The 25,845-nt window shown below is 34.8% G+C and overlaps 1 protein-coding gene across 27 annotated transcripts in view; it reads left to right on the top strand.

Annotated features, from left to right (window-relative positions):
* Positions 1 to 11,334, top strand: part of DOCK9 (dedicator of cytokinesis 9) — a 353,079-nt gene extending 341,745 nt beyond the window's left edge. For all 27 annotated transcript variants that reach the window (XM_074299422.1, XM_074299428.1, XM_074299424.1 and 24 more), the window contains 3 exons: positions 5,372 to 5,472; positions 6,703 to 6,841; positions 10,076 to 11,334. In XM_074299422.1, the coding sequence (XP_074155523.1) occupies positions 5,372 to 5,472; positions 6,703 to 6,841; positions 10,076 to 10,198 (363 nt within the window). In that variant the 3' untranslated portion in view covers positions 10,199 to 11,334. The remainder of the gene's footprint in view (positions 1 to 5,371; positions 5,473 to 6,702; positions 6,842 to 10,075) is intronic.
* Positions 11,335 to 25,845: the final 14,511 nt, after the last annotated feature.

The raw sequence follows: 25,845 nt of genomic DNA, 5'->3' as shown, positions 1-25,845 counted from the left end.
GAGAAGGCAGATTGGCTGCTAGCCTTGGAAAATTACCTATTTAAACCCTAGTGCTATGAAAATAATATATGTATTAAATGAATGAAGGAAAAACTTTTATTAAGCTCTACTTTGTTTAAAGCACTCTACCAGGCCTTGGGGACTAAAATAGAAAAAGAAAAAAGAATTTTTTTTTATTTTTTTTTTTTTAAGAAAGACAGGAAATATTTATTAAATACCCACAATGTACTGGATACTGTGCCAAGATGTTTACGAATATAATCTTAAGAGTAGAGTATACAATGGTAACAACTTAGTCAGCCAGTAATAATTTAAGGGCAGGAATGGAAAGAAAACACTGAAAAAAATGGACCTTCAGGGATCCTGTAGAAGAATAGCATACGGAGACCCTTTTTCTATATAAAATCCACCTTCAGTCTGATTGAATGTCCAGGAGGTCCGACAGAGGGCAAGTCATACTGAAAATCTTGGTGGTCCCTCAGAAGTATAGATTCATACAAATGGACTACTGTACTTTGTGTGATTTTTATTTTATAGGGAAGAGCTATTAAATCCTATTTAATTAAAAGAATCAAGACTAATCAAAATACAAATGGACTGTTATTCTCTGCATGGTTCTTATTTTATAGGGAAGAGATAATAAGTCCTACTTAACTAAGAGAATCAAGACTCTAATCAAAATACAACATAGCAAACTTGATCTTGTTAGGGAGGAAAGCAAGAAAGTCACTCACAGAGGTATGGTAACTCTTTTAAAAAATTCCAGGAGTGACACAGTTACTTCTTAGTAAACTGATCCCCCTGCCATAGAATCCTTCCTTGTAACCAAGACAAATGATTAAGGAAAAACCAATTAATATAGTAATCATATCTGACAACATATGCAGCATTCAATACCCATAACATCATACTTGCCTCTATTAAGTAGGAGAGTTTTCTTTCTCAAATGTATCTGGAATCTCATTCTTCTGAGACATATCTGTATGCTGTCCACTGCCCTCCCAGTGTCTTGGGGACCTTCTTCACTTTCTTCTGACACTAGGAGAATCAGTCAGTTAAAAAGTACTTTTAAGTGTCCACTGTATGTTAGTCACTGTGCCAGGCACTAGAGATACAAATCCAAAGGATTAAGCAATCCCTACTCTCTAGAAACACTCAGGCTATCCACCAGTCATCTCTTTTCCTCCCCAAATGATCAGTCAATTTTGTCTTCTTATCTTATCTTCCTACCCCAGTAGCATCTTTTATCTCTGTTCTTTGTGGCTACATTCTTTTTTTTTTTTATTATTTTTTATTATATATATATTTTTTATAATATTATCCCTTGTATTCATTTTTCCAAATTATCCCCCCCTCCCTCTATTCCCTCCCCCCGATGACAGGCAATCCCATACATTTTACTTGTGTTACAATATAACCTAGATACAATACATGTGTGTAAATACCATTTTCTTGTTGCACAATAAACTTTAGATTCCGAAGGTACATGTAACCTGGGCAGACAGATATTAGTGCTAACAATTTACATTCACTTCCCAGTGTTTCTTCTCTGGGTGTAGCTACCTCTGTCCATCATTGATCAACTGGAAGTGAGTTGGATCTTCTTTATGTTGAAGATTTCCACTTCCAAGGGAATACATCCTCATACAGTATTGTTGTTGAAGTGTACAGTGATCTTCTGGTTCTGCTCATTTCACTCAGCAACAGTTGATTTAAGTCTCTCCAGGCCTCTCTGTATTCCTCCTGCTGGTCATTTCTTACAGAGCAATAATATTCCATAACCTTCATATACCATAATTTACCCAACCATTCTCCAACTGATGGACATCCATTCATCTTCCAGTTTCTAGCTACAACAAAAAGAGCTTGTGGCTACATTCTTTGAGAAAGTCATTTAGTAATTGGTGCCTCTACTACTTTTTCTCTCACTCTCTCTCTTTTTTTAAACTCATTGTACTTTGGCTTCTGATCTCATCCTTCAACTAAAAGTTCCTTGAAAATTCCCAATGATCTCTTGGTCAGTCCTCACCTTTCTTGATCTTGCTGGAGCTTTTGACCTCAAGAACACTTCTTTTCTTCATCTTTCTTCTTCTTTTCCTCCTCCTCCTCTTTCTCCTTTTCCTCCTGACCTCCTCTTTCTCTTCTTCCTCTTTCCTCTCCTTCTCTTCTCCTCCCTCCTTTTTTCCCTACTTAACAGTGTTTTATTTTTTTCCAATTACATTTAAAGATAATTCTCAACATTCATTTTCGTAAGATTTTGAGTTCCAAATTTTTTTCTCCCTCCTTTCCTTACCTCTCTCCTTTCCAAGATAGGAGCAATCTGGTATAGATTGAATTCATTTTAAACATATTTCTCTATGTTTAGATATGAAAGAAAAATCAGAATAAAAGGGAAAAACCATAAGAAAAAAAAAAAGGTGAACATAATATCCTTCTACCTGAGTTCAGTCTCCATAGTTCTCTCTCTGGATGTGGATGGCATTTTCTATACCAAATGTATTTTTGAATTGTCTTGGATCACTGAATTACTAAGAATTGAGTCTATCATAGTTGATAATCACAAATCTTGCTGTTACTGTGTACAATGCTCTCCTGCTTCTCCTACTCACTTCAAGTAGCATAAGTTCATGTAAGTCTTTCTGGGCTTTTTTGAAATCAGTATACTCATCATTTCTTATAGAATGATAATACTCCATTACATTTATATACCATGATTTATCCAGTCATTCTATAGTGTGTTCTTTAAAATTATGTTGCAGTCATTGTGCATATTACTGAGATATTCTAAGTCTATCATAGTTGATCATCACACAATAAATCTATTATAGTTGATCATCACACAGTCTTGCCATTACTTTGTGCAGTAGCACACCTTCTCTGGCTTTTTGTGAATATACTCTCTCCAGGTTCTTCTCCTTGTTGTCAGAATATTCCCTTTCAGGTTTCTTTGCTGGATTTTCATCCAGGTCATGAGTACTGGAAAGACTCCAGATCTTTTTCTCTTCTCCCTTTGGACTGTTTCATTGGGAAATCTCAGCTCCCATGGGTTCAACTAGTAATCTGTGATGATAATTCTCAAATCTACTCATATAAGCCTTTATTAACTTAAAGTTTCTCCATCCCAGAAGCCTGATTGATCTATTTCAATTCAGCCTGTTCAGAACTGAACATTTTTCCCGATGAGTCCCCCTCTTCTTTTCTGAAAAGGAGTCCTGAAAAAGAGCCCCCCTCTTCTGACCTTTCCTAGTATTGTTGAGGGCACGACCATGCTCCCTGTCACTCGGGCTTGCATCCTAGGAGACATTCTACATTCCTCATTCTCTCTTACCCTCCCATATCCAATTTGTCGTCCTTTGTATACTCTGCATTTTCTCTTCTGACACGGCAGTTGCCTTGCTATGTATACCCTCATCATCATTCATACCTAGACTATTGCTATATAGTTTACTGGCTGGTCCTTCCTTCCTCAAATCTTCCCTCCCCTGATCTATTCTCAACTCAGCTATAAAATTGATTGTCAAATTCCTAGAGCACACACAGGTCACCCTTTAGTCAGTGAACTGCACTGGCTCCCTCTAGTATCAAATATAAAATATTCCTTTTGTCATTTAAAAAACTCTTCATAACCTGACTCCGTCCTACCTTTCTCCTCTTTTTATACCTTACTTTCATGTACAATCCAATGATAATGGCTTCCTTGCTATACCTTGAACAAGGCACTACGTCTCCCCACCTGAGAAATTTTCTCTCGCTGTTCCCCATTCTTGAAATGTTCTCCCTCCTGGTTTTCCTTGGCTCCTCTTACATTCTAGCCTAAATCTACCCTTTTACCAGAATATTTTCCTGATTCTCCTTGATGTCATTGCTTTCACTCTACTGATCATCTCTAGTTTAAGTAGTATATTTGTTTGTAGTTAGTACCTACTGTGTGCCAAGCATTGTGCTAAAGTCTGGACATAGAAAGACATAGTATAATTGTTTATATATTGTTCATCATTTCTGCCATTTGACTACAAGCTTCTTAAGTTTTATTTTTTATTTTTATATTTTGCCTTTCTTTGCAACCCTAGTAATTAGCACAGTGCCAGGAACATAGTAGGCATTTTAAATAAATGATTGTTAACGTGACTTGGAATTCTTTGGTTACATAGCATTAAATCTGAGTTCAGATATTACATGAATTCTTTCTGGCCTTTTAGCAACTTAAATCAAAAGTGTTGACTATCTAAAATGTATTTCCCAGTGGGAAAAAAAAGTGTCAATATCTCTTTTAGTAGTAACAATTTCCCCCCTCCTTTTCCTAATCATCAATCAATAAACATTTATTAACTGTGTACTATGTACTAGACATTGTGCTAAGTCTGGAAACAAAAAAGAGGCAAAAGTTTGTATCTTGATATGACCAAATGTGTATGACCCAAGGCCACACTGTTATTATCTCTTTCATAACCTTCACTTATCTTTCTTTCTTTTTTTTTAATCTATTTGGTTACAGTACCTATATCTTCCTTCTATTTCTAAACCAATCATAATTTCCTTTGACTTTAGATTCCTTGTCACATGTTGTTACTTAGTAGACAAAAAAGAATCTTTACTTTCCAGAAAAAACGTTCCACTTTCTCTGTGAATATGAAAAATGTATGTGTCAAAACAGGTTAGCAATTAACTGTGACATTCTAGCTGTATATATGATTCTGTGATTATGGCTTCTGGCCAGCTTTTTTATCAGGTGAAAAACAAAGCCAGTGATAAGAGGAACTCTACTGATTATCATAATTGTAGCCTGGAAGCAGAAAGGGAGTATAAGAAAGGTCATTGGGCATCTGTAATAGGAGTGTCCATCTGAGGAACTATCTTAAAGGCAAAAAATACTGGGAAAGTATGAAGTGTTTTCACATTTACCTGAAAGCTTCCTGAAATGCTTAGCTTCACGTAAAAATGAAGGAAGGACAAAGTGATAAAAATGGTAAAATCAGGTTTCTGCTGAGTCTACCAAAATAACAGCTAGGCTGGGACCACAGAAAATAGATTCTGACCCTTGATCTCTTAAGCTGATGCCAACCTTTCACTGAAGGGCTTCTCCAGATTGTTGTTCTCCAGCACAGAATAGTTTATGATCTTGACCCTTCGCTCCAAATTATCCTGATACTATATCTTAAAGTGATTATAACTCACGTGTACATATAATACACACGTGCACATAATACTTTACATATGACTGCATTGAGTGAGCTTCTGTAGAAATGTCTCAGAATTTAGAAGGTTGACATTAAATCTAACTAGTTTGTGCAGCATTTTGTATGGTGTCATGGGGGAAATGCCAAATTCTGTTTTATTTTATTAATTTTAAATGCATTGTTCTTTTGTATAGGTTAATGCTGGCCCTCTGGCATATGCCCGAGCTTTCTTGGATGACTCAAGTACTAAAAGATATGCTGATAATAAAGTAAAGCTCTTGAAGGAAGTTTTCAGGTAAAATCACAAAATTTTCAGATTAAAAAAAGATTGTATTGATGGGATTTTGTTTTTTTTTTTTTTCACCACAGTTATTTCCCAATAATACTGTTCTTCCCAAAAAAACTTTTCCTCTTTTATAACAAGAAAAAACAGTTAAGCAAAACTAACCAACACAGCCCCTGTCTGATGGGTATGCAACATTCCATGCCTGTAGTTCACCACCTTTCTATCACCAGTCGCAGAAAGTTTATACAGTGGATAGGGTCTGGGACTTGGAGTCAGGAAGGGAAATGGAAGGGAATAAGCATTTATAGAGTGGCTACCATGTGCAAAACACTGTGCTAAGCACTTTAAAGATATTATCCTATTTGCTCCTTGTAAGAACCTTACAAAGGAATTGTATTTTTTATCCCCATTTTGCAATTGAGAAACCTGAATTGGAAGGATGTTAAATCTCACAGTTAGTGTCTGAGTATAGATTTGAACTCAGGCAGCCAGATGGCTCAGAGGGGTAGAGCACTGAGCCTGGAGTCAGGAAGATCTGAATCCAAATCCTGCCTAGTACTTATTAGCTGCATGACTCTGGGTAAGTCGCCTAACCCCGATTTGCTTCTAGAGAAAGAAATGGCAAACTTCCAGTGTCCTTGCCAGGAAAACTCCATGACAATATTAGTCTGATGTAGTCCTCAAGGTCACGAGGAATAGGATGCGGCTGAACAACTGAACAACAAAACATATTGGAGAAGGAAATGCAAATCATTCCAGTATCTTTTCCAAGAAAGCCTCAGTTGAGATCATGAAGAGGCAGACATGTCTGAAAAACAACTGAACAACTTCCTGATTCAGGAAGGCCTTAAATCAAACACAAGTGCTGTTACTTGGGCCAAGTCATTTAAATTTCCTCCACCTCAGGTTCTTTAAAATGGGATAATAACCCTCAGGGGGTAAAATGAGATAATATTTTTCAAGTACTTTGCAAAACTTAAAGTGATAAATATTATTAGTACTATAGAATCAAGTTTGATTATTATTATTAGATTATTATTGAATTTATCTGAATTTTAATGTTTTTTAAACTCTAATTTTAATGTTTTCCTTCCCTAATACTCAGTAGTATTTAGAACTTGTTTCTCTTTTAAAATAGCACTAAATTACTAGAAAACCATGCAGGGGTCAGTTATTGACAGAAAGACAAAAAGTAAGCATCCCTGCCTGCTTCTAAAGCCATCTCCTTCCCAATTTCAGGCAATTTGTTGAAGCTTGTGGCCAGGCTTTGGCAGTAAATGAACGTCTTATTAAGGAAGACCAAATAGAATATCAGGAAGAAATGAAAGCTAATTACAGAGAAATGGCAAAAGAACTCTCAGAAATCATGCATGAACAAGTAAGTGCTGAATCCTAACCATAGAGGATTTAGAAAAGTGATCCTTTAGGATGTACCAGTGATGTACACTTCTGGGTTCACTCCAGGCTTGCTGGGCTCTCCATATTTTTTCTGATGCTTTTCCTTCTAAAAGATAGAAAGATTTCACATTTTTGCACTCCTTTCACCAAAGCACATATTCCTTTCAAAATCCCATCACGATTAAATTGTCCATTGGTTGTAATATAAAGTGGATGAGATTTTCAGGCCCTAAAAGGTACCTTCATAAGGTACCTCCCTCTTGGAATTCTTTCATGTCACTTTGCCACTCTAAAATTTTACCTATAATACTTACATATGCCTTACTGTGAAGTATTTTTATTCATCAGTTCTCCATAATTTAGAAGATTGAAGAATTTGGATTAAATAAGTATAATTTATATGGAATCATCACTTACTTTTTCTATATTTTATAGATACATAAATTTTTTAGTTTTTATTAGTTTAAAACTAATCTGGATGACTCATAATTTTATTTCTTGTGTTCAACATAATTAATGTTGATAGCATTTAGCATGTGATGCATTTCATAATTTCCTATCTTAATTTATGTGTTAATTAATGTGGCAACAGTATCTGCAGAGTATCTTTTGTGTATAAAGTTGTCATCTGGGGCAGCTAGGTGGCACAGCGGATAGAGCACCAGCCTTGAATTCAGGAGGACCTGAGTTCAAATCTGGTCTCAGACACTTAACATTTCCTAGCTGTGTGACCCTGGGCAAGTCACTTAGCCCCACCCTCAGGGAAAAAAAAATAAAGTTGTCATCTGTCATGAGATGACTTTATAAATTTTTATAAGTTGAAATTCTTGAACTTTAATTTTTTCACCTCTTTTTCCCCCCATGCAAACGTGATCAGCTGGGATGGTAATGTTGTTTGGTTTTGCTTTTTTTTTTTTTTTTTTTTTTTTTTTGCTAAATTTTGATTGAAAAAAATTTGTATTACAATACTAAGTACCACACTGATATTGAAGGAAATCAATCTTTCTCTGGACATTTTAGACTATTGCTTTCCAGAGTATTTTGAGTATGACTTTCTACAGTTACAAGGGAGCTCTTCTTTACAGCCACAATGGAGTTCTAGAACAATAATAGAAATGAAAGCTTAAATGGAGGCAATTTGGGGTATGAGGAAGACAGAAGAAAAAAAAAAAAAAGAAATCATAGAACCCAGTAAAATTGAATCCAGAAGAATATGGTATGATTAATATGGTGCTTTTTCATGTTGAGTATCAGCTTTCTTTTAGCTTAATCTTCTAAGTCTCTCCCCCAAATGGAAAAAGACTGAGCCACTTCAAACCATGAAACCAGAAAGAAAATGTTATCAGATTAGACTTGTATTTAGCTCCCTGTGTGCACATTTTGGTCTGGGAGCCAGGATGAATCTGTGCTAAGTCCCAGGGAACAAGTTCACTGAGTACATTCATTCAACAATGGGAGGGAGTGTGAGACCAGCGGAGGAGTACTAAATTTGGAATCAAAAACCTGATTTCAAACCAAGTTCTGATTCCTGTCTGTGTAGCCTCAGGCAAGTGACTTTGGACTAGATCACCTCTAAGAACCTTTCCAATTCTGAAACTATGATCTGACCTGATTCTGTAATCTTATAATCCTCCATGACACTTTTTCTCTCCCTTTTCCCCACTTCTCTCCCCCTCTCTTCCTTTCTCTTTTCCCTTCCTTTCCCTCTCTTTCTATTTCTCTCTGTCTCTCCTCTCTTTCCTTTTATCTTTCTATTTCTCTGTCTCTGTTTGACTTTCTGTCTGTCTCTATATCTCTCTGTCTCTTGTCTATCTGTCTCTCTCTCTATATATGTATATGTACACACACACACACACACACACACACACACACACATATACACACACATATACATACTCTCCTCTCTTAGCTCCTCTCTAGTTTACTTCAAGGCTCAGCTGAAATGCCACCTGCAATGCAATACTTCTCTTGATGTTCCCCATACACAAAAGGTTGTTCACATTCTCTCCCTCAAGTTACCTTATATTCTTTGTCTCTCTCTATGTATATAACATAATATAACATAACACTGAAGTTAAATATGAGCTTCTTCAAGATAAGGACTACTTTTCATATTTATCATTATATCTCAAATTCATAATACAAAATAGAAACTAAATAAATATTTAAATTGAATGAGAAGATTCCAGAAGACCCACAAAAGGTAGTCTTCACCTCCAGAGAGAGTGAGAGCTGATGAATTCTAAATGCAGTGAAGCATACTTTTTTTCACTTTCATAATTTTTTTTTTATTTTGTGGTTTTGTTTTTGTTTTTGTTTTTGTTTTTTGCAACATTGCTACCATGGAAATATGTTCTGCATGACTTCACATATATAATTGACATTCTCAGAGGGAGGAGGGGTGAAAGAGGGAATTAATTTTGAATTTAATTTTTTAAAAATGTAATTGGAAAATACTTAATGAAATAAGATAGTCCTAAAATAAACAAATTGAATTGGCTTATACGACACTATAAGATAGTGTAGGCACTATGTAATACATCCTGCCCTAAGGTAGTTGTAGTCTAGTAGGTCCCAGATTTCTTCAACAGTAAAATGGCAGCTTTGAGCTCACCTATGTCCAAGATCATTTCCTGTTTTAAAAGTGGAATTCCCAACTTTTTTGTGACTTGGGCCCTTTTTGGTGTTCTGAAGCCAATGAATCCCTTCTCAAAATACTGTTTTTAATGTGAAAAATAAAATACATAGAAAAAAGAAATTGAAATACAATTATCAAAATATATTTTAAAAATAAAACAAGCTTGTAGACTCTAGATTAAGTGCTTCTTTTTTTAGAGGAAAAACTTATAATAAAACTTTCTAAAGAAAAGAAAAGGCCTAAAGCCTAAAAAGCTAAAACTTTTAGAGAAATGTTGATCTGATTATGGTCCGTTTTTTGTATTTCCAGAGCTTAGTAAATTGCCCAGTATATAGTAGGTACTTAATAAGTGCTTATTGACTAACTTATTGTGTGAAATGAAAAATTTGACTTTGCAAATTGTCAGAGCCAGGCGCTAGACCACACATCATTATCCCCAATAATTGAAGGACCTCGTGAGAAAATCACTCCATGTTGCCTGAAATAGTCTATTTTGAGAAACATTTGTTCTTGGCTGATAAAACTGTTTTCTAATATTGCCTTTTTTTTCCTTATTATTATTTTTATTTATTGGAGATTTGTCCCACGGAAGAGAAGGCAAATGTCTTACCTAATTCACTTCACATATTCAATGCCATCAGTGGAACGCCGACAAGCACAACTGTCCATGGGATGCCTAGCTCTTCTTCACTTGCATGATTGTTCTTCATCAGAAATTCAAGAGAATGTGTGATTTTGTTTTGTTATTTACAATCTCAAGAGGACTTCAGACTGAGAACACGGACAAGAAAATGGGAATGAGAAAAGTTGGAAATAAACTGTTTCATAGTAAACTTTCTATAGAAATACTAAAGGGATGCACATTTTTTAAAAATTCCACTGACACTACCTACAGTTACTATGTCTCAGCAGAGGCATGTGGTGGAAACTCTGCAGCTAGAGCTAATGTTCCTTACTCATTACGCAGTAGTATTAAATAAATGGCACATTTAAAGAAGTGTTGGTGAATGTATGTAACAGTGACATTAACACTGTTTAGGGTTGGGATAGCCTTATGTTTTCTGGGCTAGGCTTGTGAATGTTGAAAATATTTAGGTATTCTCTATTTTTCTCTCATGGCACATTCAGATTGAGTACAAGGACAAGAACTATTTTTGTGCCTAGATAGACACTAGTTTTTGATGATCTAAGGGAACTGACAATTATAGTTTTTTGTACCAGTGAACAAGAAAGTAAAAGTCCTATTTTATACTTACTGGTATTTGCAAAGTATGTGAGCTTAAAACTGGTCACACCATTTAGAACCAAATATCTGTATTAATAAATACAGTTATGCTACAATTTAAAAAGCAGAACAAAAACTGACATGTACATAAAGTTTGTTAATACAGAATCTATATTCTGTACATATGTGTATGGCATTTCTATACTTTTTTTTTTAATACTCATACCAGCTTCTGCATTAAGTTTAATTGTAACTGATTTGTGATGTTCTTCGTATAGGCTCTATATTTGACTCGACAGTTTTATTCTTGTACATAAATAAGTGCAATATGAAGATGTATACAGTCTTTGCTCTCTTAGGTTTATACACTGTTTAAAAAAAAATCATCTTTTTTGCCAAAATGATGGTTTAGGAATTGGTAATCATAAATCCTGTGGTCAGCAGTGGCATAATTTAAAGCTTTTACCATGTTGTTCTTTTAAGACATTAATTTAGTAATTTTATATTTGGGAGAATAAAGGTTTTTAATTTTATTTAACTGGAATCACTTCCCTGCTGTAATTAAACATTCTGTACCACATCTGTATTAAAAACAAACAAACAAAAAATATTGCTGATTTCTCTGTACTGTGTCTTGAGTATTATTGTTTATGATTGATTTAAGAAGGGATGGACTTTCCAAAGAGGTCCTTAAGACTAAGATACTGCAGCAACTTGAGTGAACTATTATCCTTTTTACTTGAATTAAGAGGATACAGATTTGATGATTTCATCCTTTAAGTAGGCAATGGCAGGTTTTTCTGTTTTCCTCGTTTTTCTTTTCAAAATTTAATTTAAATTTAAAATTTTATTTAAAATTATTTAAATTTTAAAAATCCATTAATTTATTTATCTATCTTATTTGTCTTATATTTCTACAGTCTTTGACCCATTTCCTCATCTTGTACCTAAGATATCATCAACAGACTAATTCAGGTGCAGCATAGGAGACAGATTTGCATAATGAATAGAACGCTGAACTTGGGACCAAGAAGATCTGGGTACAAAAACTTCCTCAACATATTCACTAGTTCTGAGACTGTGATAAGTTCCTTAACCTCAATAAGCATCATTTTTTTTCCAATTGTAGGAAAGAGAAAATAATAGCATTACTTCAGCATGGTGAGGATAAAATGAAATAATGTATGTAAAGCAGTTTTCAAACCTTAAAACAGTAATAATTTTTATCATCATGTTCGATATTGGTGCCGATTCAGCTTGTGCCCAAATAACCTTTGGAAAATAATAGAATTTTCATCCTTTCAGCACATTAATAGAAAGAAAAAATCCTCCTTGCATAAATAGGTTAATCAGTTTGTCAGGAAAGGAAATTTTGTATAGACATCTTGTGAACCTCAAGTTCTACCTGTAAATATCACAGCACTTTTTAAATAATACTTTATTTTTCCAAATATATGCAGAGATAGTTTTCACCATTCACCTTTGCAAAATCTTGTGTTTTGAATTTTTTTCCCTCTTCCTTGTCTCTAAGACAGCAACAATCTAATATAGGTTAAACATATGCAAGTCTTCTAAACCTATTTCTATATTCATCATGCTACAGAGGAAAAAATCAGATCAAAAGGGGAAAAGATCATGAGAAAGAAAAAAAAAAAACCCAAACAATAACAACCCTCCCCCCCCAAAAAAGGTGAAAATACAATGCTTTGATCCCTATTCAGGCTCCATAGTTCTCTCTCTGGATGCAGATAGGATTTTCCATCTCAAGTCAATTGGAATTGCCTTGAATCACTTGATTGTTGGAAAGAGCCAAGTCCATCATAATAACCTATGATAAATGTAGCCAAGTCCATCACAGTTGATCATCACATAATCTTGTTACTGTGCATAATGTTCTCTTGGTTCTGCTGACTTCACTTAGCATCAGTTCATATAAATTCTGAAATCAGCCAGCTCATTTCTTATGGAACAATAATATTCCATTACATTCACAGACTATATAACCTATTCATTTTACAACTGATGAGCATCCCCTCAATCTCTAGTTCATTGCTACTACAAAAAGGGTTGCTCAAACATTTTGGTACATATGGGTCCTTGTCTCTCGTTTATGATTTCTTTGGGATACAGACCAAGTAGAGATACTGCTGGATCAGAGGATATGTCCAGTTTTACAGCTTTTGGGACATAGTTTCAAATTGCTCTCCAGAATGGCTGGATCATTTCACAACTCCACCAAGAATGTATTAATATTCCAGTTTTCCCACATTCCCTCCAACATTTATCATTATCTTTTATAATGTCCCTAGCCAATCTGAGAAGTATGAAGTGTTACTTCAGAATTGTCTTAATTTGCATTTCTCTAATCAATAGTGATTTAGAGCATTTTTTCATATAACTAGAAATTTTCTTCTGAAATGTTTGTTCATATCTTAACCATTTGTCAATTGGGGAAATCTTGTATTCTTATAGATTTGAATCAATTCTGTATTTTAGAAATGGAGCCTTTATTAGAAACGCTGGCTATTTTTTCCCTCAGCTTTCTGCTTCCTTTCTAATCTTAGCCATATTGATTTTGTTTGTATCACAGCAATTTTCAAACATGTGTCTATCAAGAAAGGTCTCATCTGTTTATAAAGAAGAGCCTTTGTAAAAATTAGCAGCAATTACTCAATAGAATTTGATTTAGAACCTAAAAGAATTGTCCACCATCTTGATCTGTCTTCCACTGGGCACTGGTAACTGGGGAGAGAGTGAGATTGATGACTACTATGGCTCTACCTCACTTAAATCCTTAAATCCAATTCGCTTGCAAGTCAAGATATCTCTCTCCTGATGTCTGTCATCAGTCCTCTTCAAGAATGAAGGATGAGCAACAAGTGAATTATACAAAGGTGCTTTTGGATGGAGTGGATAAAATCTGCAACCTGCTGTAATAAACAGCAGATAGAAAATCAATAATTATAGAGTGGTAGATGGGAAATTGGGCTCCTTTGAAACTTAGGAAAATGATATTCAAGTCAAATTCTAAGTTAGGAATTAGTCAACAAGTTTTCATAAAAATGGAATCTGACAAGGACTATTTTATTCAGTCTTTTTTTTTTTTTCCATTCTTGTCTGATTACTTGGGGTTTTCTTGACAGAGATATTGAAGTGATTTGCCATTTCCTTCTCAAACTCATTTTACAGATGAGGAAACTGAGGCAAACAAGGTTAAATGACTCATACAGGGTCACAGCTAGTTAAGTGCCTTAGGACAAATTTTAACTCAGAAGGATGAGTCTTTCTGACTCCAGGTCCAGCACTCTATCCAGCACTCCTCTATGCTACTTCCTTGCCTTCTAATTAAGCTTGAGTTTCCAGGGCAATCGGCTAGTGGCTGCTGGGGATCTAATTCTGTCTGGCAGAATAGATCCCTTCATGTGAGAGGATGATAACGATACCCGGAGACTGAGAGGCAATTGCATTCTCTGACCTTCTTCCTCTTCCCTCTGGCCTCCCGTTATTTCATTCCCAATCCACAAGCAACATCTGTGTCTGTAAAGGCTAATTTGCAATTCCTTCAAGTGTTAGGATTCACAGCTGTGGGGGCTTTCAGAGAATCGAGCTGCCCCTTCACATTTAGGCATGGTGCTTAACAAGCTTGTAATCCTTTTTGTACAGATAATTGATATTTGTGCTGTGAATAAACTAGCAAATACAATTTCACCCTCTGTCCAAAGGTGACAGAAGACATGGCATGGTACACTTAGTCATCTCATGTTGCAGTGCTCACAACAAATACAAACAGCATATTGTGAAGATAAATGCAGCTTTTATATACTAATATTTATTGCAGAGTATAAATAAATTCAAAAATACTATGAAGAATTTGATAAATATTCCTAACAAGCAACATTTTCTTGATACTCAGGTATTTCATTGTGAAAGGGGAGGACAGAAAAGAAGGGGGGGTGAGGGGTAATTTTAAAAACTTTGATTTGGAGATCAAAAACTGGTATACTGACTACTCAGGAGCTTCTTACCTATACATCATGACTATGTTTTAAGAAGAGATTCAGTCAGCCCTGAATGTGTTAAGCACTGAATGGCATCATAAAAAAGAAAAATAAAAAATAAAAGACTATTTTAAGAGAAAGAATATGACTGATTAGAGACAGAGGAATTATTTCACAATTATCCCTCTGTGTGCAGACCAGTCATCAAATGGTAAAAGCATAAGTCAGCATACGCACTGAATTAGAAGAAAGGATAAATACATATTACTGTGTATGATTATAGCAGTTCTAGCCTCGTTTAATAAGCTGTCAACCCTGAAAGAAGAGGATTCGTTATCATTATTTCTTATGAAAGTTGAACTAATACAGACAGTTGCCACAGTGGGAAGGTGGTTAAAAACAAAACAAAAAACTTGGTGAACTACAGTAGCCTGAGGCAATTCACAATTCGATTCCAATACAATTCAATCCAACAAACTTTTAATAAATTCTTAATGAAACACTAGTTTAGATCCTGGGGGTTCAAAGACATCATCAAAATACTAGCAGCAGAAGAGATGAAATAAGAGTTCCTATAGGAGGTAGCCCCTGAGTTGACCCTTGAAAGAAGAAAAGAATATTGAACCTGCAAAGATGAGAACAGAATGCGAGCCAAGTATTGGAGAACACTGTGTGTAAACACATGGAAACAGACAGTAATCTAATTTGACTAGAATATAGGCTTCAAGAAGAAGAGGTTGGAGAAGAGATGGTAGGCAAATTGTAGAATAACTTTTACATTCCAGTTTACATTCCTTAAGGGACCATAAATAAATAGAGCTATAGGAAGAGAAAGAGAAAGAGAGAGTTAGATGGATGGATAAATGGATAGGAAGGGAGGGAGGGAGGTAGAAATACTCCCTCAAATAACAAAACTTCCCAATTTTTCAATCTACTCAGTTTCCATGATCTACTTCTATACTCCATCTGGCTAAACACAACTTAAATCCTATGTTCTTCTGCGAGAGGCCATTGCTGGTCCCATCCCACTTCTAGTGCCTTCCTTTTATACTGTACATTGTTTATGTGTATGTAGTTATTTGCATGTCATCTCCCCAACTGGAATATGAGTTTCTTGAAGACAGAGACTGTTTTTGCCCTCCTTTTTTTAATAAAAAAATTTTTGTACCCCTTGTGCTTAGCACAGAGTCTGTTACATTAAGAAATGATTGTTGACTGCCTGTGTGTTGACATGGTTAGACCTGTGATTTAGAAATATTGTTTTTCCAGAACTTTTGATCAGTAAATTGTATAAATGAGAGACTAGAAATGGGAAGATCAATTAAGAGGCTACTTAAAGACTGCAGATAAAAAAAAACTGATAAAGGTCCTGAATTAGTGGGATGTATACCTTTGTGAGTGAAAAAAGGAATTAAGATAAAAGATGTTGTAGAAGTAGGATTGACAGCACTTATCAACTGATTGGCTATCTCATTCCAGATAGGGATTCCCGCAAAGGGAAGAGTCCTGGATGACTGTATCTGTGTGGCTAGAAGGGCAGTGGGGCCTTTCTAATAAGGACATATGTAGGAGTTTGGTTTTAGAAAAACAGATAAATTCCCTTTATGTTATCTATTTTTTTATTAACAATTTTATTTTTTGTTAATACTATTAACAATTAATTTTTAAAAGTTTGACAATTGGTTTCTATATTTGCATTAAAATCTTAAGATACTCTGAGAAATGAGATATGGTTTACTGAGATATGGTGCATTGGAAACTGTATTGTATCTGGTTCAGATCCCACTCTGACACTACTAATTGTGTGACTCGATAAATCATATAATCTATGAGCTTTAATTTACTCAGCCATAAAAAAAGAGAATAATATATCACATACAGAAACCAAAGCTAACCCTTAAATATGAAAAACTAACAACAGATTTTGGAAGAAGGGATAGAAGGTAATTGTGATACTTAAACAATATAATACATGTAAAGTATTTTGAATGCTACATAGAACGTATCATTATTGAAGTAAAGAAAGAAAAATAAGGATGCATAAAATCACCAAGATAATAGCTAATGTCAGGAAAGATGTCCTGTGCATATTTTAAATAAGAGAAGTCAAAGAGGTAAAAAATTCTTCCTCCTATCTACAATGGACTTTATTAATTGTGCAAAGTGTTCAAACACCAAAAAAATTTTTTAAAAGTCTCCTGGTGACTTACAGTGTTAAAGAAATTGCCCCAACTATCCACATTGGAAAAACAAAGTGGATGAAAAATAAATACTGCCCAGACTGTGACTTGCTGCTGGACAAAATGTTTTTTTGAATTAATCCATCTAAATGTATATCTTGAAAGGCTCTGCTCTACAAATGGACTATGAACTAGGGTCAAAATAAAATGAGAGGAGATTGAGAAACTATAGTGGCTTCACTGATCCCAAACTTCTCATTGCTACACAAGTCTATCTCTTTATTAACAGGGTTTTCCTTCATGAGGTTATATGGCTATGACTCATGAAATACTACTGTCTTGGAAGAATTATAGTTATAATTAGCACAGAGAGTAATGGAAAGACCCATGGTGAATATTCAATACATCATAGCACATAGCATGACATGCGCAAAACGTGTTTTAAAAGAGAGAATTATAAATGTGGATAATCAGAGAAGGGTGTGTATATATAGAAACATCATCAGGAGAACTGATGAATAAGCCAAGTAGTTATGCGAGTACTCATAAAATATTAAATCAAAACAAAATGAGGCCTCTAGAACAGTGGGCATATTCTCTTTATGGTACTGACAGAACTTAGATAAGAATCACAAAAAATACAGAAGGTCAAAAGGCTGCCTGTGATTTGCTTTGATTGAGATAATACCCAAAGAGCTCCATTTACAATTTCTCTATCACATCAGAGAAAGCCTTGAGGCTAATCAAATCTGGGATACTCTGTGTGTGTCTGTCTTTGTCTGTCCTTTGTATCTGTCTGTCTGTCTCTCTATTTGTCTCTTTCTGTCTCTCACTCTCTGTCTTTGTCTCTCTGCCTCTCTTTCTGGTATAGGTGTAGTCGTTTTGTTTTTTGTTTTTTTTTTGTGGAGATTCATGAAGCCACCCAGGCAGAAGTACATTATTATAAGCTCAAACATAAGACCCATTTTATTTGTGTTTAAAAATCTAAATTTAATTTTATTCACAATGATCTGTTATGTGTTGAGTTTTGTGTCTTTTGAGAAAATGGTTTCTAGGGACAAAGTATTTGTGTGCTGTTGCTAGGGCTTTTGTAAAGGAAGCTTTATATATATATATATACATATATATATATATATATTTATATATAGTTATATATATAGTTATATTTCTATGATAACATGTAAATCCATTCAGCATCCCAAGCTAATGAAAACTGATGAAAAAGGAAAAATTATAAAGGATAAGTAGCCATTTTTTAAAAAGGGAAGTAATTTGAAAGTGACCGCCTGATAATGATTAGTTTAAAATAGTCTTGGCAGCTCTTTTCACTCCCTCCCTCTATGAAGAAGTTGACAGGTACCCTTAAAGGTTTGAAAACAAAACAGAAAACATTGGGATAACAAATGTCCTCATCCATTGAGCTCAGATGTGAATGCAATAAAAAGCATAGCTTTAAAAGCACTGAATTTGGAGTCAGATGATAAGTCTAATCAAAACTCTCTCCTATGTTAAGGCAGCAAGAGGACCTGGTGGATGGAATGCTGAGCCTGAAGACAGGAAAACCTGAGTTAAAATCCTGCCTCAGACACTTACATGCTTAGGCAAGTAGTCTAAGTCATAAGTGACTTAGACTACTCATAAAATGACACACACCTCACAGGGTTGGTGTAAGGATCAAATGAAATAGTATTCATAACGTACTGAGCACATAGTGGACATATGAATACTCATTCCCTTCCCATTGTATCTTTAATTTCTTCATCTGTAAAAGGATGGGCTTAGACTATCTCTAGTCTATGTATAAAATCAGGAATATTTTAACTTCTACCTAAAATCAAATATATTAAAATAAAGCCTTCTGGTCAAAGTTGGTTAAAAGATTAGGTTTATTATTAGATCACAGGTAAAGCCTAGTTAGGCTCAGAGGAGAGAGAACAAGGTTTGGATCAGGAAAACCTGAGTTCAAATCCAGCCTCAGATACTAATTGCATAACCTCTATTTGTCTTAATCCATTGCAGAAGGAAATGGCAATCTCCTCTAGGATCTTTGCCAAGAAAATCCTAGGGACAGTGTGGTACCCAGAGTCATGAAAAGTCTTATACGGCTGAACAAGGCTTGGTTAGAAAAGTACCACATTGTCCCATAGGCAGTGATTATTTCTGCTGCTTTTAAAAGAATTTTTATTTTTTACTGGTCAATGTTGATAAAGTTCAATAGTTGTAATAAAGAGATTTACTTCTCCTAGTAAAAAGAAATCAGATATGATACTAGTTTAACCTTCTCAAAATTACGTTGTATATATTTTGTCAATGTAGCCACAGTAGTAGAATGTAACCTTCTTGAGAGAAAACTATCTTGAATCTTTGTATTTCCAATGCTTAAACCTAGTCCTTAATAAATTCTTATTGAATAGGTCTTAAATATGCTTATCATTCAGATCTTAGTCCTTGGATATTGTAGTTATGGCAAACTGTAATGAGAGTCTACTTAAATTGCTTTTTTTTTTTTTTTTTTTTTTTTTTTTCAGAGAAAGGAATAAATCACTTTGGAGAAAAAGACTTAGCAAACATTGACACAGTTAGACCAAATGTCTCAAACTATATTTTATACATGTGGAAACAATCAACACAAGATAGTGACTGCTTCTAAAACCCTCTTGAGTCAGGGCTAAATTAAATTCAATAAGGCAATTGTGTATCTGAAAAACGAGTATTACTACTATCCATTATGTTGTTAAATTTATCATTTATTCTGAGTCTTTGAACAACTGAACTACTGCTAACATTTTTTTTCTTTTTTGAAGAATTAAAAAAAGAATGCAGGATCTACATTTTCCCCAATCACTGAAGCACAAAGAGCTACTTAAAGGGCGGAGTGTTCTTGCCACTGGATGGAAAAAACAATGGATATGGCAAGTCACTTACCCTGTGGGAGTCTCAGTTTCCTTAATTATAAATGGGCAGTGTTGGATGAGATAGTTTCTAAGGTCCTGTCCAAATTTAAAGCTGTGAATTCTGAAATGAATTTGCCCTGGGTTTTCAATGAACGAGAAAACCAATTGCATATTTGGCTGGTACTACTGTGATCATGTCAGTAGTTCAGGAAGGTCTAAGATTTAAGAAAATCAGAGAGACAGAGATAGAAATACTAAAAGAAAGAGAGTCAGAGAGAGAAACACAGAGAGACAGAGACAGACAGCCAGACTCCACACAGAAACAGAGAGAATCCAGATTGTTTTTAAAATAAATGTCAAATACTCAAATGAATAATAATGGTTGAATTAAAAAGTTTCTGTGAAGATTTGTGCAGATTTTAACTTGCTAATCTTATCCACATTAGCAAAATTTTTTTTAAAATGAAAATTTTTCAACTTCAATTTCTTACTCCTTCCTCTTCTTTGTCACCCTACTCTATACTTCCTAATTAGACACTGCAATTGATTTCATCAATGATTAGTAATGAATTGTGCCCAGTCTTAAGAGTCTTAGTTTGTTTAGTTTGCTAACAGCATTGGTGTGAGGAAACATGGGTTTTTTCTTCAAATGTGTGCATTATCAACAATGTAGGTCACTCTTGTTTCAAGTCTCAGGGCAATCATTTATCAAAGTCATTTGAGCTCCTCTATAGTGTGTAGAGTTTGTATTTTGAGAGTCACAGGAAGTTAATATAGCATGGTAGAAAGAGTTTAAAATGCCTGGTTCAAAATCTTTGATTTCCTACTATTGACTGTATGACCTTGAACATCTTTGTCATCTGTAAAACTGGACTAGATGATGTTAAAAGTTCTCTTCCAGTTAGTCACTGAGTTAGAATCCTCTTTGGCCAGTCTTAGTTGTTACTATTATTGTTGGTTACCCAGTTAGTAATGTCTGACTATTCATCATTTCCATTTGTGTTTTCCTAGAGAAGATACTAAAGCAGTTTTGCCATTTTCTTTTCCAGTTCATTTTACAGATGAGAAAACTGAAGCAAACAGGGTGAAGTGACTTGGCCAGGGTCATACAGTTAGTAAGTATCTGAGACTGGATTGGAATTCTAATCTCCCTGACTTCAAGTCCAGCACTCTATCTACCAATCCACCTAGCTGCTGCTTCATTATAAAATAAATTGCATTAAAACTCTCAATCAGTTATACACAGCAACAACAAAATTATACGATAATCAATTCTGATGGACGTGACTGTCTTCAACAATGAGATGAAGAGAGTCATCTGCACCCAGAGAGAGGGCTGTGGGAACTGAGTATGGTTCACAACATAGCATTTTCATTCTTTTTGTTGTTGTTGTTGTTTGCTTGCATTTTATTTTTTCTCATTTTTTTTCCTGTTTTGATTTGATTTTTTTGTTCAGCAAGATAATAGTATAAATATGTACACATATATTGGATTTAATATATATTCCTACCATTTTAAACATATATTGGGCTACTTGCCATCTAGGGGAAGGGGTGGAGGAAGGGGGAGAGTAAATTGGAACACAAGGTTTTGCAAGGGCTAATGTTGAAGAATTGTCCATGCATATGTTTTGAAAAATAAAAAGCTTTAATTACAAAAAACAAAACAAAACAAAACAAAAAAACCCAAAAAACAAAAAACTTGACCAGCATCTCTAGCTTTTGGCATTTTTGGCACTCTAGCTCTAGTGCATTTGGCAAGTCACTTATCCTGTGTGAGTCTCAGTTTCCTTAATTATAAATGGGCAGAGTTGGATGAGATAGTTTCTAAGGTCCTGTCCAAATTTAAAGCTATGAATTCTGAAATGAATTTGTCTCTAGCTTACCTTTCCAGACTTATCCCATTACTTTCCTTTCGCACACTTTATATTCAGCTAAACAGGAGTAGTCACTATCCCCTATTCTCATCTCAGTCTCTCCATCTCACATATTTCACACACACTATCTTTCATGCCTACAAAGGAGCAGCCATTACTTTATTGTAGCCTCCCATGCTCTCCACTGCTCTTCCTTTTCACAACTACTCCTGCCAAGTTTCCTGAGATTTCAATAACTCTGACATCTGCCATTGGCTTCTCCAATAGTTCCCTAGGGGCTCTGTGCCACAATTTCACTTGCCAATCAAGTAAAATGAAAATGCAGTCTGGGTCAGTTTGTCTTGGTTGCAAAAATGCCTACTTATAATTTGCTTTCTCTTTCCACTCCTCATCTCTGACTATTAAAATCCCTCTTTTAAGATGCAGGTCAAATGACACTATCTTCAAGACCCCATTTTCACTCTCACCAAAAATCAAAGTGATTTCTCTCTCTTTCCTCATATTTGCCATAGTACATTGTTAGATTTTTCTCCATTGAGTTCATTGCATACTGGGTTATGTATAGTTGTTTGTGTATATTACCATATGTTCTCAATTAGGCTTTTAATTCCCAGAGGGTCTGTGGCATAATTTGCCTTTATATCCCCAGTGCTTTCACATAGAAAGTACTTGAAAATGTTAGTTGAATGGAATAATCACTCCATTCATCAGAATATTAGAAAAATCAGAAGACTACTTTCTTTGATTTGCACTATTATTTGTATATAATTCTGTCCATCAAGCCGCATACAAATAATGTTTATGACACTAGAGAAATATCATTAAGATGAGTCTTTTTATAAGAGTGCACATTCTCTAATCTATGGAAATTGCTCAATATTATCACTAATTTACCATTCATGTAATAACTATAGGCAATAGTGTCATTTGAGGGAAGGACCCATTTTAGGGGTAAGCTTCAAGATTATGATTAAATCTCTATTGAGGGGTCTAGGAGCAACCTTGAAGGATTAGAGTTTCCAGTTCTGTCCTCAAAAGCCCTTATTTTTTATGCCTGTTCATTTTTTATTCCTCCCACTAATCACGAGTCTCCCAAGACTCTTTTCTAGTCCATTTTCTCTTCTCTCTCCACTATTTCAGCTCCTATGGATTAAATTATAATCTCCATGGGAATGATTCTCTGGTTTGTTGATTTAGTCCTAATTCTATTAACCCACAGTCTCACTCTCCAACTATCCACTAGACATCTCAAACTGGATATTCTATAAATATCTTAAATTCAACTTGTCAAAAGCTTATTAAATCATGCACATGTGGTAGATAGACATGATTTCTCATCTATAAACTGAAGGCAATCAGACCAAATGAGTTCTTAGGATTTTTCTAACTCTGACAAGTCTAGTTACTTATCACATTCTATGATTTACAAAGGCATGTAGTACAACTATTATTATCCTTATTTGAATGATCGGATAAAAGAAGTGATTTTGTCAATAGATCTGGATGCAGTCTTAGGTCCAAATTCTCTTCCCACTGTATTTCTCCTTCAACCCCTAGACATCTAGAAGACATGTACCATACTTACTTAATCTTGGCAAAAATTTATTCCATTTCCCCTTCCCACATGACCATACTCTTTCTGATTCTACCACTGAACCCGAGACCACATTTTAGGGTTAGAAAAATTGTCCTGTATAAATGCTAATATTATGAGGAAAATCAATAACTTATAATTGATGAGCACTCAGTAGTGTTAATATGGTATTTAAAAATCTTCCAAAGAAGCTATTTCACATAATTTATTTAGTCAATTTTAATTAATAAAGCCTCATAGTATTATTTATTCCTTGTTCACAATTTGACTATATATGGAATTATTGGTATAGTGAGAATGCTATATATAGTACCAACTTCTCTGGAAGTCTTTCCTGATGTTCTTCTCCTACACCTTCTCCCTGTTAGTCCTCCCATCAAATATATATATATATAATTTATTTATTTATATGTATACCTATTATTGCCTTTCAATAGAACATAGGTTCTTGAGGTCAGGGCCTGGTCATTTTTATCTTTGGGTCTAGTATCCAGTGGACTCTTAATAAATGCTTATTCCATTGAGTTTAACTTCTTTAACTTACTATGTGATATTGGGTAAGTTATTTAATCTCTCTAGCTTTATTTTCTCATTTGTAACATTAAGAGTTGAGGCCCGATGACCTCTAATGCCCCTTCAAGCACAAAGTCCATGGTCCTAAGATTCATGGGAAGGAAAACATGGTAACTGGATATGGCTTTCTGGCCTTCTAGACTTCATCTTCATTTCTTTATTTGGGAGTGAAGAGGCGACAGAGGAATGTATACTGATAATTCTGTCCTGTCTTTTGCTTAACTCCTTCATACAATGAACTAGTTTTGATTAACAGTAGGCAAAAGAAAGTAGAAGTTGGATCTGTAAGACTGGACCAACATACTGGTTAAAACATCAAGAATTGCTTCATCAGTTAGCAGACTGGATTAAAAGCCAGAATTCTACAATATGTTGTTCACAGGAACACACCTGAAACAGGGTGATACATGCAGAATAAAGGTAAAAGGTTGGAGAAGAATCTACTATGCTTCAAGCAAAAGCAAAAATTGATCTAATTAAAAGAGATAAGGAAGGGCATTATATCTTTTTTATATATAATTTTTTTTCACAGTATATATGCATGAATAATTTTTTAAATAATATTATCCCTTTTATTCATTTTTCCAAATTATCCCCTCCCTTCCTCTACTCCCTCCCCTTGATGACAGGCAATCCCATACATTTTACATGTGTTACAATATAACCCAGATACAATATATGTGTGTAAATACCATTTTCTTGTTGCACATTAAGTATTAGATTCCGAAGGTATAAGTAACCTGGGTAGATAGACAGTAGTGCTAACAATTTACATTCACTTCCCAGTGTTCCTTCTCTGGGTGTAGTTGTTTCTGTCCATCATTGATCAACTGGAAGTGAGTTGAATCTTCTTTATGTTGAAGATATCCACTTCCATCAGAATACATCTTCATACAGTATTGAAGTGTACAGCAATCTTCTGGTTCTATTCATTTCACTCAGCATCAGTTGATGTAAGTCTCTCCAAGCCTCTCTGTATTCCTCCTGTTGGTCATTTCTTACAGAACAATAATATTCCATAACATTCATATACCATAATTTACCCAACCATTCTCCAATTGATGGGAATCCATTCATCTTCCAGTTTCTAGCCACTACGAAAAGAGCTGCCACAAACATTTTGGCACATACAGGTCCCTTTCCACTCTTTAGTATTTCCTTGGGATATAAGCCCAATAGCAGCAATGCTGGGTCAAAGGGTATACACATTTTGATAACTTTTTGGGCATAATTCCAGATTGCTCTCCAGAATGGCTGGATTCTTTCACAGCTCCACCAACAATGCATCAGTGTCCCAGTTTTCCCACAGCCAATCCAACATTCATCGTTATTTGTTCCTGTCATCTTAGCCAATCTGACAGGTGTGTAGTGGTATCTCAGAGTTGTCTTAATTTGCATTTCTCTGATCAATAGTGATTTGGAACATTCATATGAGTGGATATAATTTCACTTTCATCATCTGAGAATTGTCTGTTCATATCCTTTGACCATTTATCAATTGGATAATGGTTTGATTTCTTATAAATTAGGATCAATTCTCTATATATTTTGGAAATGAGACCTTTATCAGAAGCTTTAATTTTAAAAATATTTTTCCAATTTGTTACTTAGGAAGGGCATTATATCTTGCTAAAGGATTGCATAGATAATGAAGCAATATCAATATTAAACATATATGTATGAAGTGGTATAGAATATTAAATTGGGAAAACATTTTTACAGTTAAAGGTTCTGATAAAAGCCTCATTTCCAAAATATATAGAGAATTGACCCTAATTTATGAGAAATCAAGGTCATGAACAGACAATTTTCAGATGATGAAATTGAAATTATTTCCACTCATATGAAAGTGTTCCAAATCACTACTGATCAGAGAAATGCAAATTAAGACAACTCTGAGATACCACTACACACCTGTCAGATTGGCTAAGATGACAGGAAAAGTAATGATGAATGTTGGAGGGAATGTGGGAAAACTGGGACACTGATTCAATGTTGATAGAGT

This window comes from Sminthopsis crassicaudata, chromosome 3 (assembly GCF_048593235.1).
Source record: "Sminthopsis crassicaudata isolate SCR6 chromosome 3, ASM4859323v1, whole genome shotgun sequence".
Lineage (NCBI taxonomy): Eukaryota > Metazoa > Chordata > Mammalia > Dasyuromorphia > Dasyuridae > Sminthopsis > Sminthopsis crassicaudata.
This window is presented reverse-complemented; position numbering and strand designations above follow the sequence as displayed.